Source organism: Lactuca saligna, chromosome 5 (genome assembly GCF_052625555.1).
Source record: "Lactuca saligna cultivar CGN05327 chromosome 5, ASM5262555v1, whole genome shotgun sequence".
NCBI lineage: Eukaryota > Viridiplantae > Streptophyta > Magnoliopsida > Asterales > Asteraceae > Lactuca > Lactuca saligna.
Genome location: NC_136421.1, coordinates 239,901,259 through 239,913,720, shown reverse-complemented (window position 1 = coordinate 239,913,720; position 12,462 = coordinate 239,901,259). Strand labels below are relative to the sequence as shown.

General features: G+C 37.1%; 1 protein-coding gene across 1 annotated transcript; it reads left to right on the top strand.

Moving 5' to 3' along the window:
• The first annotated feature begins 9,409 nt into the window (after positions 1–9,409).
• IBR5 (indole-3-butyric acid response 5) lies at positions 9,410–11,894 on the top strand. Its single transcript, XM_078995252.1, has 5 exons — positions 9,410–10,002; positions 10,763–10,862; positions 10,941–10,998; positions 11,157–11,263; positions 11,355–11,894. Exons 1-5 carry the CDS (start codon positions 9,766–9,768, stop codon positions 11,666–11,668), a joined length of 816 nt encoding a protein of 271 aa, XP_078851378.1. The 5' UTR covers positions 9,410–9,765; the 3' UTR covers positions 11,669–11,894.
• The last annotated feature ends 568 nt before the right edge of the window (positions 11,895–12,462 follow it).

The following is a 12,462-nucleotide window of genomic DNA, read 5'->3' as shown; positions in this document are numbered from 1 at the left end:
CTTATCAAAAAAACAGATTTCATAGTTAAAAAAACCAGTTTGGGGTAATGATCCTAATCTAATTTCTGGCCAAAAGTCGAAAATCTGACCATTGGAGCACCAACTCGGCGAGTACATGAACTGGACCCGCCGAGTTGGTCATTTTTTGAGTGGACTCGGCAAGTCACCCAGTGAACTCGGTGAATTCACTGATCAGAAGGCAAAAATTCGATTTTTTTCGACTCTGAAAACCAGTAAACATCAAGTATAACAGAAAACAATCCTAGGCTCTGATACCACTGATGAGTTTTTAAGCACTCTAACAACCTTAAGGTGCACATACAAACCTAAATGTTTTGGATCTATGTTTCTCTAATTATACATGAAATTTGATTTTCCAAAGCATTGTTCTAACTAGCATACAAAACTATGGGTACTTGCATAACAAAAACTAGTTGAATGACATACCTTTTCTTGTAGCTTGTTGACTTGGACCTTTAAGAGTTAAGCACCCCAAGTGTGATGCCTCAAATGCTTCACAAAACACCACCAACAATGGAGAAATTTTATTAGAGAATACTTGTGACATCCCCATTTTCACGGCCAGAAAAGACCGATTTTGTTTATGCTTTATAAAAATCAGAGTACCTCTTTTAATAAAAATGTTGCGGAATTTGTTCCCAGTAAAACATAATAAATACGTTATCAAAGCATTTTCAAAGAAAAGTATATTTATTCATTTTAAAACATTTTGGATGCCATCGTTAATACATAAACATAAGCATAAACAGAACTAACATTCATTATCACTAGTGATTGATATCTCCTTAATGTTTCAGTGTAATGTGACTTCGTATCAACACCTATGATATAAATAAATTGAGTGGGTCAGGTTGGGAAACCTGGTTAGTACATAGGGTTTTCAACCCACAATAAATAGATGCTACATCAAACTTGGTTCTCTGAACCACATAACATACTTATCGTAGTCGGACTCAATTCGATATGACCACTAGGGTCAGAATAACAATCATCCTCTTAGTCATTACCGAAATGATGGTAATGACATATTTGAATAAAACGGTATTAATTCCTAGCTTCTTGGTAACCTTGTGACTTTCCCTGATCCAAGCGTGAATCCCATGCTTCAGGTAGTATAGGCCTCTACTACCTTTCACACCTACTCATACTCGTCCCAAGTCTTGTGTTGCAGTTTACCCAAGTCACCATACAAGAAAATCACATAACAACTTGACACATTAGATAAAAAAAACTAAGGTTTTAATTATTCCTTGAAACGATTACATAGGTGTTCAAGTTCAACATATACTATGCCTCTAATAGGCTACACCATGTGGTACTATTTACACGACTATTTCATAGATCCTCATTCCTGATCCCTTTCATTTCCATCTTCTTTGTCGAGGATCATATGGAAGGCTCTTGCCTTCAGCTTCGGTGGAATTTTTGGTCTTACAGCCTCTTTCTTCTTCGGGCAATCCTTAGCAACGTTCCCTTCTTCACGACATTCATAATACACCCTTTTGCTGGTGGTGCACTCGTTGGTGTAATTGTCCGGTCTTCCCATTTGTATCAAGTCACTTCCTCGCTATATTTCCCAAAGTGCTTCTTCTTGCAGTTCTCGCATCATTTCACTTTGTTTCCTCCTCCGCTAAAATCATTTGAACCAAACTTGATCTTCTTATTGGGCCTCGTAGACCCCTCAAACTTCCTCTTTTCGCCAACCTCAATATTGTTGGCAGCTCTTCTCTTAATCATATCCTCCACAGACTTGGCATCCCATATAACTGCCTCCAGAGTAGGTTCCTGACGCACTGGCACCGCGTACCCCCATGGAAGTCGCTTTGCGTACTTGTCGATTTTCGTCAGCTCATCCGGAACAAGATGCAAGGCGAACTCCATCTTCTCTGTGAAGTTGTCGGTGTATTCATCAATTGACATGTTTCCTTTCTTCAAGGTCAGGAACTGGTTCTCTAACTCGAGCATGTTTTGGGAAGAGCAGTACTTGCGTTTGAACTGCACCAAAAACTCTGCCCATGTTTGCAGGGGCTCATTGGGGCTCAGAGTCTTCCCCAGGGTATTCCACCAGCGTACAAAACCTCCTCGGAATTGATGTACTGCAAAGGTGGTCAGTAACTTGCCTCTGCAACCACACGTCATAAAAGCTAACTCCATCTCCGAGATACAATCCATGACTCTGATCTGATCTCCCTTTTCCAGTGAAAGTCAATGGCTTGCAAGTCAGAAAATCCTTGTACTTGCATCCATTCCTCTCGACTCCGTCATACTGGTTGTTTTGTCGAACTATTGGTGGGTTGGCTTGACCAACGGTCCCACTGTAGTTCCCTTCCTCTAACTGCCCATCATTCAGTTCGGGCTGCTTAATAAGCATCATGAGTTCCTATCGATGTTGTTGAAGTAAACGTCTTGTTTCCTCCATTTGATGATCCAACAACATCTGGATCATCGCTTGTACTCCGGCCATTGTGATTGGCTCAGGATCGGCTACTACAACAGGTATTTGCTAAATCACTAGAGGTTGATTCCTATTTCCATTCGCGTTCCCGACTCCACTTCAGGTTCTTGCCATTTTGATCTATACACCAGATCCGATGTTCGATGCAAAATGACGATAATTAAGATAGGAAAGATTTTATTAACGATTAACGTGTAAATCTCCTTATTACTCCGAAAAATTACATGCCAGCTCTAATACCGTAATTAAATGTTTAGAAAACTAAACACATAAAGTTTCCAGATCTGGTCGGCAACAAACCATAGATCCGTTCATATAATGCATATCATAAATCATTTAGCACATAAAAGCATGTTAGACATTTTCCTAAATAAGCTAGTGCTTGTTTCTATTCAGGTGTATTACCTAAATCCATTAGACACACTCCTCACACTCATTGCTTAGCATTCTAAGTTTAAGTTTAGAAAAAAATCCATATTCTTAGTTCTCTTAAACTAATTCTCTGATACCAACTGTGACATCCCCATTTTCACGGCCAGAAAAGACCAATTTTGTTTATGCTTTATAAAAATCAGAGTACCACTTTTAATAAAAATGTTGCAGAATTTGTTCCCAGTAAAACATGATAAATACGTTATCAAAGCATTTCCGAAGAAAAGTACTTTTATTCATTTTAAAACATTTGGGATGTCATCGTCAATACAAAAACATAAGCATAAACAGAACTTACATTCATTATCACTAGTGATTTATATCTCCTTAATCTCTCAGTGTAATGTGACTTCCTATCAACACTTGTGACATAAATAAACTTAGTGGGTCAGGTTGGGAAACCTGGTGAGTACATAGGGTTTTCAACCCACAATAAATAAGTTTAGTAACTTTATCAAACCAAACAAACCCGATTACCCGTTCCCGTTATCCACACTTTACGTCCCTAAAACATCTAACACAAGGGGCCTAGTCTAAAGGACTTTCATCGGGGTGACAACACATGCTTCGGTGGTTCCTTAGCAATTCATGTCAAATAAGGCAACCATGTAGGGGATGGAGTACTGCTGGTGAGCACACAGTTCAGATAAACACCTACAGGTTGTGAGCATGCTAGCGTTCCACTGGACTATCTAAAATAGTCTGTGGTCAACATCTATACTCCGCTAGATGACTGGATCATCAATAACATCTATATCGAGGCCTCTCGTTATTTTATTTTGTCACACAGCAACTATTACATCTACCCATGGTTTACCCAACACATTTTGTACATATAAATTCATATACAGTTTAAATCATTTAAAACATGTATAAAATTGTTCATCTATCATAGATAGCAAGTATACAGATAATATGCACATACAGCATGTAATTTATATAAAATGTTTCATGTCTATGTGTAAGCTGAACGTAAATATGCACTCACTTGAAAAGGTGGTGATTCCGAACTCAGACAGCGCTTCGCTTCTTAAAAATAATTTCCTTCGACGAAACCTAGTATTATTACCACTAAAGTTTAGTATATTATTCACCGAGACTAATTAATAGTCTAGCTATTATTACTATTAATAATAGCTAGAGAGAGGTTCTAGAGAGAGAGAGAGTAAAGAGAAGAAAGAATGGGAAAGGTGTGAAGAAAATGAGGGTGGGAGAGGTTCTATTTATAGGGTGAAAAATGGCTGAACTTGGTGCCACATGTCACCATCTAGTGGCAAGACTTGGGTAGAAAGCAATGGCCAAGATTGTGCCACATCACTCATTTTCGCACAATACACTTTCGACTTCTAAAATCCGTAACTTTCACATTCGAGTTTCAGGCTGTGCACTACTAAGCCAAATCTTAGAAAATTCATAACTTCCACATACGAAGTCAGATTTGGGCGTTCTTTTTTTTTTTTTGTATGTTCTCGGTTTAACGTATACTACAATTTTTTTTAGATTTCTAAGGCTAAAAAGTCCTCCATCGTAAATTCACTATTTACGTCTCCCGGTGTCGTGCCGGTTTTGCCGTAAAACTTCAACGGACCATAACTTCTTCGTTATAACTCGGATTTCAATGTTCTTTATATGTACGGAACCCTTGATACGTATTCTACAACTTGGTTAAGATTATCTATTCTAAATAATATTTTGTCAAAAATTTGTTTTCGATCCCTATTATCTCTAAATTGACTAGCCCGGATCTACGGGCGTTACAATACTAACACCCAAAAATCGGTTATGGCTCTACAATGCCCTTTAGTGGCCAATTTCATGAGCTAAAGGGTTAATTTTATAGTGTGGCTAGGATTAGGGTTACATCGATGTAAACCCTAATGTGCATGACCTTTCATCTTACTTAGGATCCATGGGTTAAACCACCATGGACTATCCATGGACTACCATGTTGTTTTAGCCCAACCTAAATAACCATAGGCCTATACTATAGGAATCATTGATTTACCAAATCAATCCCTTTACATTTAATTAGTCTCTTTTGATCACTAAATTAATTTCAAACTAATTCTTGATCAATACTAATTAAATATTATGATTTCATATTAATATATTAGAACTTAAAATATATTAATAAATCATAAATAACATGTTCTCAAAAGTCCATCCTTACAAATTGTTCCGGTGAAATGCAACCCAAATGGACCATGCTACTTTCGGGTTTAGTACATACCAAATATAGTTATGGACTTAGACACCTTATCCAACAGTGTATTGTCATGCCTTCACCTTGCCACGATCCACGGAAGTACCTGAAACCATAAACCAAAACTATAAGCACGAAGCTTAGTGAGTTTCCCCCAAAGTACCAGCACTCAAACAGATAACATATACAAATAACAACATGTATACAAAGCCTTCATCATGTCTTGACCGCCTCACCAGACCTACAACATATATGGACCGCTCACAGGACCTTCAACATGTCTGGACCACCTCACCAGGACTACAACATATATGGATCATCCTCGGGGCCTTCGGCCTGACTGGTCCACCTCGTAGGCCTTTAGTCTATCCACACCGCCCTGGGTCTGCTGGCCTTCAACAAAAAGCAGGAGCTCGTCAACCCAATCACACACACATGTCGGCATATACATAATAATTAACATATAACCAGTTAACAGACAAACAGACAGATCTTACAAATCACTAAGCATAGCATCATCCTATCTACCAGGATACAAATCTAACAGATCACCACAACATGGCAACATCCTATCTACTAGGATATTGATCTAGTAGATCACTACAAAATAGCAACATCCTATCTACCAGGATACCGATCTAACAGATCACCACAACAAGGCAACATCCTACCTACCAGGATACCGATCTAACAGATCATTATAACATACAAGCATACGATAAACCAGGATAACAATCCAAAAGGGCCAACATTAGTGCCATTGATGCAAAAGTACAATGAGGAAAAACTCACCTTGAATGCGTAATCTCCCCGAAAGAAATCCTTAGTTGCTGCTCTGCCAGCTTCCCGAGCTATCAATACTAAAACACACCCAATTAGCAATTGGGTTCCATGCCATAAATTAATATCCATACTTGGGGTAAAATGACCATTTTACCCTTGACCTAACATACACTAAAACCGAGGCCCAAAACCAAAAGATCCATAAAGGCCCACTAATGGCCTAATTTTCCAAATTGGGCCCAACCCCATATGGGTCTTACCCTAAGCCCATAATTTCCTTAAATACAAATCAGATTACCATAAATAACCCTTTGAGACAAACTTGGTCAAAGACATAAGTCAAAAGTCAAAGTCAATGGTCCAGTTTGACCCAACTTGCCGAGTTGTCCTTCAACTCGTCGAGTTTCTCCATCAATCTGCACAGATCGAGAAAACCCAAGTCAACTCGTCGAGTTTACCCACCAACCCGTCGAGTTCCTCTCTTCATCTGAAAATATCGGGGAAAATCGAGCCAACTCGTCGAGTTTATCCATAAACTCGTCGAGTGCGCTCAAAGTCCAACAACTTAATTTATGAAGCACCTAATCCATAAAGGCATGGCCACAAAACATAGATCTAACTTCCTTGAGTTGGAAAACCACACAAAGTTGCTAACTTTACGTCCATGTATGTGTAGATGAAGCTCTTAAGCTTCAAGTGAACTTAACACTTAACTTAATGTATGCATGATATCAAGATCCTCCTAAAGTTTGCACCTTTAACCTCAAGGGTAGCAAAATAAACTCAGATTTGAAAGGATGAACCTTTACACCAGTTAACTCATCAATAAACTCAAAACAAATGCCAAAAAAACTATAAAACCCAAATAAGAAGATCTAATCATCTAACAATCAAGGTTTGAACTTGATACCTCGAAATAGCTACGAGAAATGGAGTGATTCTGGATCCAAGGCTTCCTTCTCCAAGCTTGAAACTTCAAGATCTTCTACTCCCCTTCATAAGGCATAAAAATGGACACCAAACTATTCTCCAAGGTCCAAATGCTTGATAGAGGAGGCTAAAATTCGATTTAGGGTTTTTGGGAACAGTGGACGCTCATAAGGAGGCCAAAAGAAGACTTAAGGCCTTTAAAAGGGTGCAAGACCTTAGGGTTTCCTTCTGAGTGGCCAACTCACTCAGTTGAGACTCCTCAACTCGAGTTGCCTCATTAAACTTCGCGGTCAAGCCAACTTTTACTCGTTGAGTTGAGGCTCCTCAACTCGTCGAGTAGACCCATTAAATCCCTAGGATTCTTCATCTTCAACTTGCCAACTTGGCTCATCCAAGTCGCTGAGTTCAACTTAAAATTGGCATAATCCCACAATTAACCTTTTAGATTTTGGGTATTACACAAAAACAGTCTTGACTAGGCCTTGTGACCCACGTTGTTACCTCAAATATAGAGCTCTAAAACTCAGATCTGGATCGACTAATGGAATGCATGGATAAAGATCCAACTTTATCCATTCCCCATGCTCAAATTTCTTATATCTGAAACCCTAACTTCTCTAAGGGACTAAAATGACTCAAAGTTCATGCATGGCTTGAAAATGTACCACACTCTCAACTTTATGGGACTAAAAGGTCAACAAATCATCCTAAACTCAAGCAATGGTCTTGCAGTTGCTGAAACTCCAAGAACCTCATCAAAAGACCAATAAATGACTTTATAACCATAATAAACAATCATTAAGCCAAAAAGGTATGAACTTTATACCTTATAAAGATCCCGAAGAAGCTTGAATGTAGAAAATCAGCCGGAACAATCTCTACAAGCTCCAATATCACTTTCTTATTCTCTAAATAGTGCTTTGAGGCTCAAAATCTCCCTCACACACTAAAACACACACACACACAAGGCTAGGGTTTGGCTTTCTGGAAGTGGATGCTACAATATAGATAAACCCTAAAGAGTTAACATCATTATATAGGGCCCAAAGCATGGTTTTGTGCCCAGTCACCATAGTCTATCTCCTGACTACTTCGCTACTTAAATGACGTGGCCGCACCTCGTCGTGACAAAAAAAAAAAAAAACTAAACCCCCAAATTTTATTTGATAAACCTTGAAGTATCACATACCTGAATCCGGACGTTACACCTTAACATAACCTCATAAAGTAATGTTGATTTATCCATCTGTTTAAAGGCATTCGAGAAATCCACTTTAAGTATTGCAGCAGACCTATCGATGTAACGTTCACTTAATATCCTATTGGCACTATGTAATGCGACCTCACTCGAAAAGAAAATCTGCAAATTAGATATATATTTAGCTCATATATAACTAATCAATATCTAATATCACATATATATATATATATATATATATATATATATATATATATATATATATATATATATATATATATATATCTTTCTTCCACAATGTAAACCAACTCTTCCCTAATCTTCAATTCAAGCTGATTTGATAAGGATGCGTCTAACCCTTGATAAGAGTTAACTTATAGCCATTCAATTCAATACACCTAGTTCGACCTCGCCTCTACGAACCATTTATAAATCCCCTTTTTAAGAAATTATCCTTTCCTTTTCTTTATCAAATTAAAAATCATTAAAGTGCTTTGTTATTTCTTTACCTGCACCTTTCATGGAATCCTTATAAACCAGATGCCTACATATAATGCCCGCTGTAATTGGTCGGATTTCATTGTTGAGTTTTTGAAACGACGTAAGAGGAGTAGACACAACTTTTATCAAACTCGGCAAACATCTTCTTCTAGATGCAAATTAACCATTACTGTGATTCCACATAAGATATATAGAGCAACCAAAATGTTTTGTGCTCTCAAACCCTCCCTCCCACACATATTTCCTTTATGAAATGATTTAATGAAATCAAAAGGACTGTCAACCTACATTAAAATAGGAGGCTCAAAAACTATGATGCTTAGCATGGATAGGGTTGGTTTGTATAAATGTTTCACCTCTAAAACCTTCATGATATCACCTTGTATGGGGCAATTGCCAAATAGTTAACACTTTCAATATTGTTGTAAAATATTTATCTACAACCTTACAGAAAAATTGCCTACCTTTGTTGTTGCCCATTGTTTGTTATAAAATGTTTATCTACAACCTTAAGGAAAAATTACCTACTTTTGTTGTTGCCCATTGTTTTCTACTCTTGAATGTGGTTCTCCTTTCTTGACCTAATGACCCTAATCTAGTATTGTCAAACAACTTTTCAACTAATGTAGATTATCATTATTATGTAGCCAATGAGTTCATGGTATAAAGAATAATCTTTACATTTTAGTTATGAGTTTTGAGATTATCATAATGTATATCTTTACATTTTATTATTAACAAATAATCTTTTATGGGAAAAAACCTTAAATTTAAACTATAATGATTTTAAATTAGTTAAAAGATCAATACAAAGAGAAAGGGAAACAAAACAGTGAGTTGGGGACTAGAGGCTAGGGTTTGTTCATCTACGAGATTTTTTCAAAACTTTGCAAAAAGATGATTACGTTTTTGACTTTGGGGATCCCTAATTAAAAACCCAAATCCACGATTAAACAAATTTAAACCCCAATCTCATTAGCGCATCGCCGTAACTTCCAAAAAGGAAATATCTTTCATTCTTTCTCATCTTCGTCCGCCTCCTTTTTAGTCTGTGCTAGCTATAAGGCAGAAGCCCATCTCTGAACATCTTACCCCGGAACCCAATATAATATTCAGACGCATACCCAGTTCAAATCTGTTTCAATCGCACATATATCCTTCCATCTGGGTTTTCACTGATTTTGGATTTTGATTGAAAAACTCATAGATACCATCGAACCGTTTTTACGATCATCATCGAGAATGAGGAAGAGGGAGAGAGAAAACCCATGTGGGATTTGTGGACACTACCACAAATACGAAGAGGGAGAAGTTTGTGGGATTTGTGGCCACCGTATGCCGGTCGGCCCTGAAAAAACTTTGATTCAAGTTAGCGCTTTTCCATCGGAAATCTTGCCGGACTTGCTTTATCTTGGTAGCTACGACAACGCGTCTCGTTCGGAACTTCTCAAAACGCTCGGGATTTCTCGCGTTCTTAATGTACGCCCCTTCTCAATTTATCTCTTTGTTTCAATTTCAATTTCAAGATTTGATTGGATGTGATTGATTGATTAATTCATGAGTTCTTAAATCAATCTAATGTGGTATCACTTGCTCTTATCGATTCGTTTTTCCTTAGGCTCACTTGATCACTTTTTGGCTGCCCTTATCCGTTTTAAATCTTGATCTTCAACAAGATTTTCTACCACTTGTTGAATAGCAACTGTAACATGATGTACTTTCAATTCTCCAACAAAATCTTTAGTACTTTTTAGTGGATTGTAATCATTTATTTGCATCAAGGACAAGAGACATAGGTCACACAGCTAGATTTAAAGCCTGCTGTTTTCTCATTGGTGTTATATTTTTAAGTATGAGTTTCCATTCACTTGTTAAGTTATCAGCATTAATAAAATGTGGGCACAATCTTGCCCAAAGTTGATCAAAAAGATCCTTCTTTTTGTGTACTGTTTTTTTACCAATATCTTATTGATACTTTGCCTGATCCCTCCTTTAAGTTTTGCAATTGAAATTGCACAAGATAACATACATTTTATTCAAGATTTTAAGTTAATGATGCAATGCTTACCTATTTTTGCAATAAAGTTGATCACTTATCAATCTATGAATGCATAAATTGATGCGACATGTAACTTCATTGCATAAACAAGTCATTAACATTTATCACTATCTATTTAAGATCTCTAATAATCATATGGTGATTTTTTTTTTTTTTTTTTTTTTAATTTATAAAATGCAGACTGTTCCTGCTTGTCAGAATCTCTACAAAAATTCATTTACTTATCATTGTCTCCCAGATAGCCCAACCATTGCATTTGATGATGCAGTTGCTTTTCTAGGTATGTATCTTTTAATCCTATGTTACATTTTTATGTTTGTTACATTGTAAATATGATATTAAAACTTGTTTTTTACAGATCAATGTGAAAAGGATAAAGCTCGTGTTCTTGTCCACTGTATGTCAGGAAAAAACAGGTAATCTCTTTCTGCAAAATCACTATTATTTCGTGGCTCTTTTTTTCCAAATTAAAATTTGTACAAAAACATGACACATTTTTATTCTCGTATCTCATATAATAAATCACTCATATTATAATCCATGAAAAAACGTTTTTGTATATTTTTTTTGACAGGTCACCTGCTGTTGTTATGGCATACTTAATGAAGAGCAGAAGGTGGACTCTTGACCAGAGCTACCAATGGGTCAAAGAACGCAGACCGTCTGTTGACTTACTTCCAGGTATGGTGGTGGTGGAGGCGGCAGGTGGTGGTGGTTTTGAAATATAAAATCACTTTTTTGTTTTTTCTGATGATGAATTTGTTATGTGTAGCTGTTTTGCAGCAACTACAAGAGTACGCACAGAAGGTTCAGGCGGTTGTGGAGGGCGGTGTTGTTGCTCTGCTGCCAATCTCAGGTGGTGGTGCCGCCCCATTCAGCTTTGGGTTTACAAATCCGGGGAACATTCCTCCGGCCTTTCCGGCGTTCAACACCGCTGCAACCGCCTCCATTTTTGCGCGTGCAGACATCCCTCCACCAAACGAGTTCACTTTTGGAGCTGCTGCTGTTGAGAATACGGCTCCACAAAATCTGGGGCCCACTTCTGTGAATCCAAATGCTACTGACGTGTCAATGGATGGATCTTGAAATTGTTTTTTTTTTTTTTTTTTTTTTTTGGTGGGTGTTTTAAGGGTTTTTCTTGGATTTGGTTTATTTATGCAAATCTTATGAGAAGCCAAGAACGATGTGGTGAGTTTGATGATCACACGGGATGAAAAAGGTTTGAATGTAAATGGTGAATGAATGCTTTTGGCTTGTTAGACCTCACACCCTTACACGCTTTAAATTTTAATCTTAGTAGGGTTACCCTTTATTTCATTTTTTTTAAAAATATTTATATATTCCCATTTTATTTGCTACTGTTTTGGATAGGGCATTTATGTCTTTTGCTGGCCTTCATTTTCTTTTTTCAATCTGTATTTTATTTGAATATGGGAGAGTGTAGCATGTAATTAAACTACTTACTAAAGGGCAATATTGACCATTGTCGATTGTGAATTTCCATCTGGGGGTGGGGTAATTGAGTTGATATACCCAAAGAAAATAAAGAAGGATGACTCATTATGTATTTCACGTGAAGATCATGTGTGTTATGTTTTATTCATATGCATTTATATGGATTGGCAAAGGGAATTTGAAGTGTCTAAACATGATTAAAGGGGAGGTGTTATAGTGAGTGCGAGTTACTTTCAGGAGCATAAATTAATAGAAGTATTTATTAAATGTTAACTATTCTTATTATGTTATGTGCTACTTGTATACCTATAATAGTACTGCCTATTAGGAACTATGTCAGAATCAAAATTGCCTTTCGATATAATCTGGTTTAGTTATGGACTTATGAAAGGTACTTAGTTATAAATAAGTTTCACATTGATCAG

Bases quoted from the DNA above. Each gene is read 5' to 3' on its own strand.
- IBR5 (XM_078995252.1), top strand. From the start codon at position 9,766: ATGAGGAAGAGGGAGAGAGAAAACCCATGTGGGATTTGTGGACACTAC. The intron at 10,003-10,762 runs GTACGCCCCTTC...TATAAAATGCAG, and splicing joins GGATTTCTCGCGTTCTTAAT to ACTGTTCCTGCTTGTCAGAA. The intron at 10,863-10,940 runs GTATGTATCTTT...TGTTTTTTACAG, and splicing joins TGATGCAGTTGCTTTTCTAG to ATCAATGTGAAAAGGATAAA.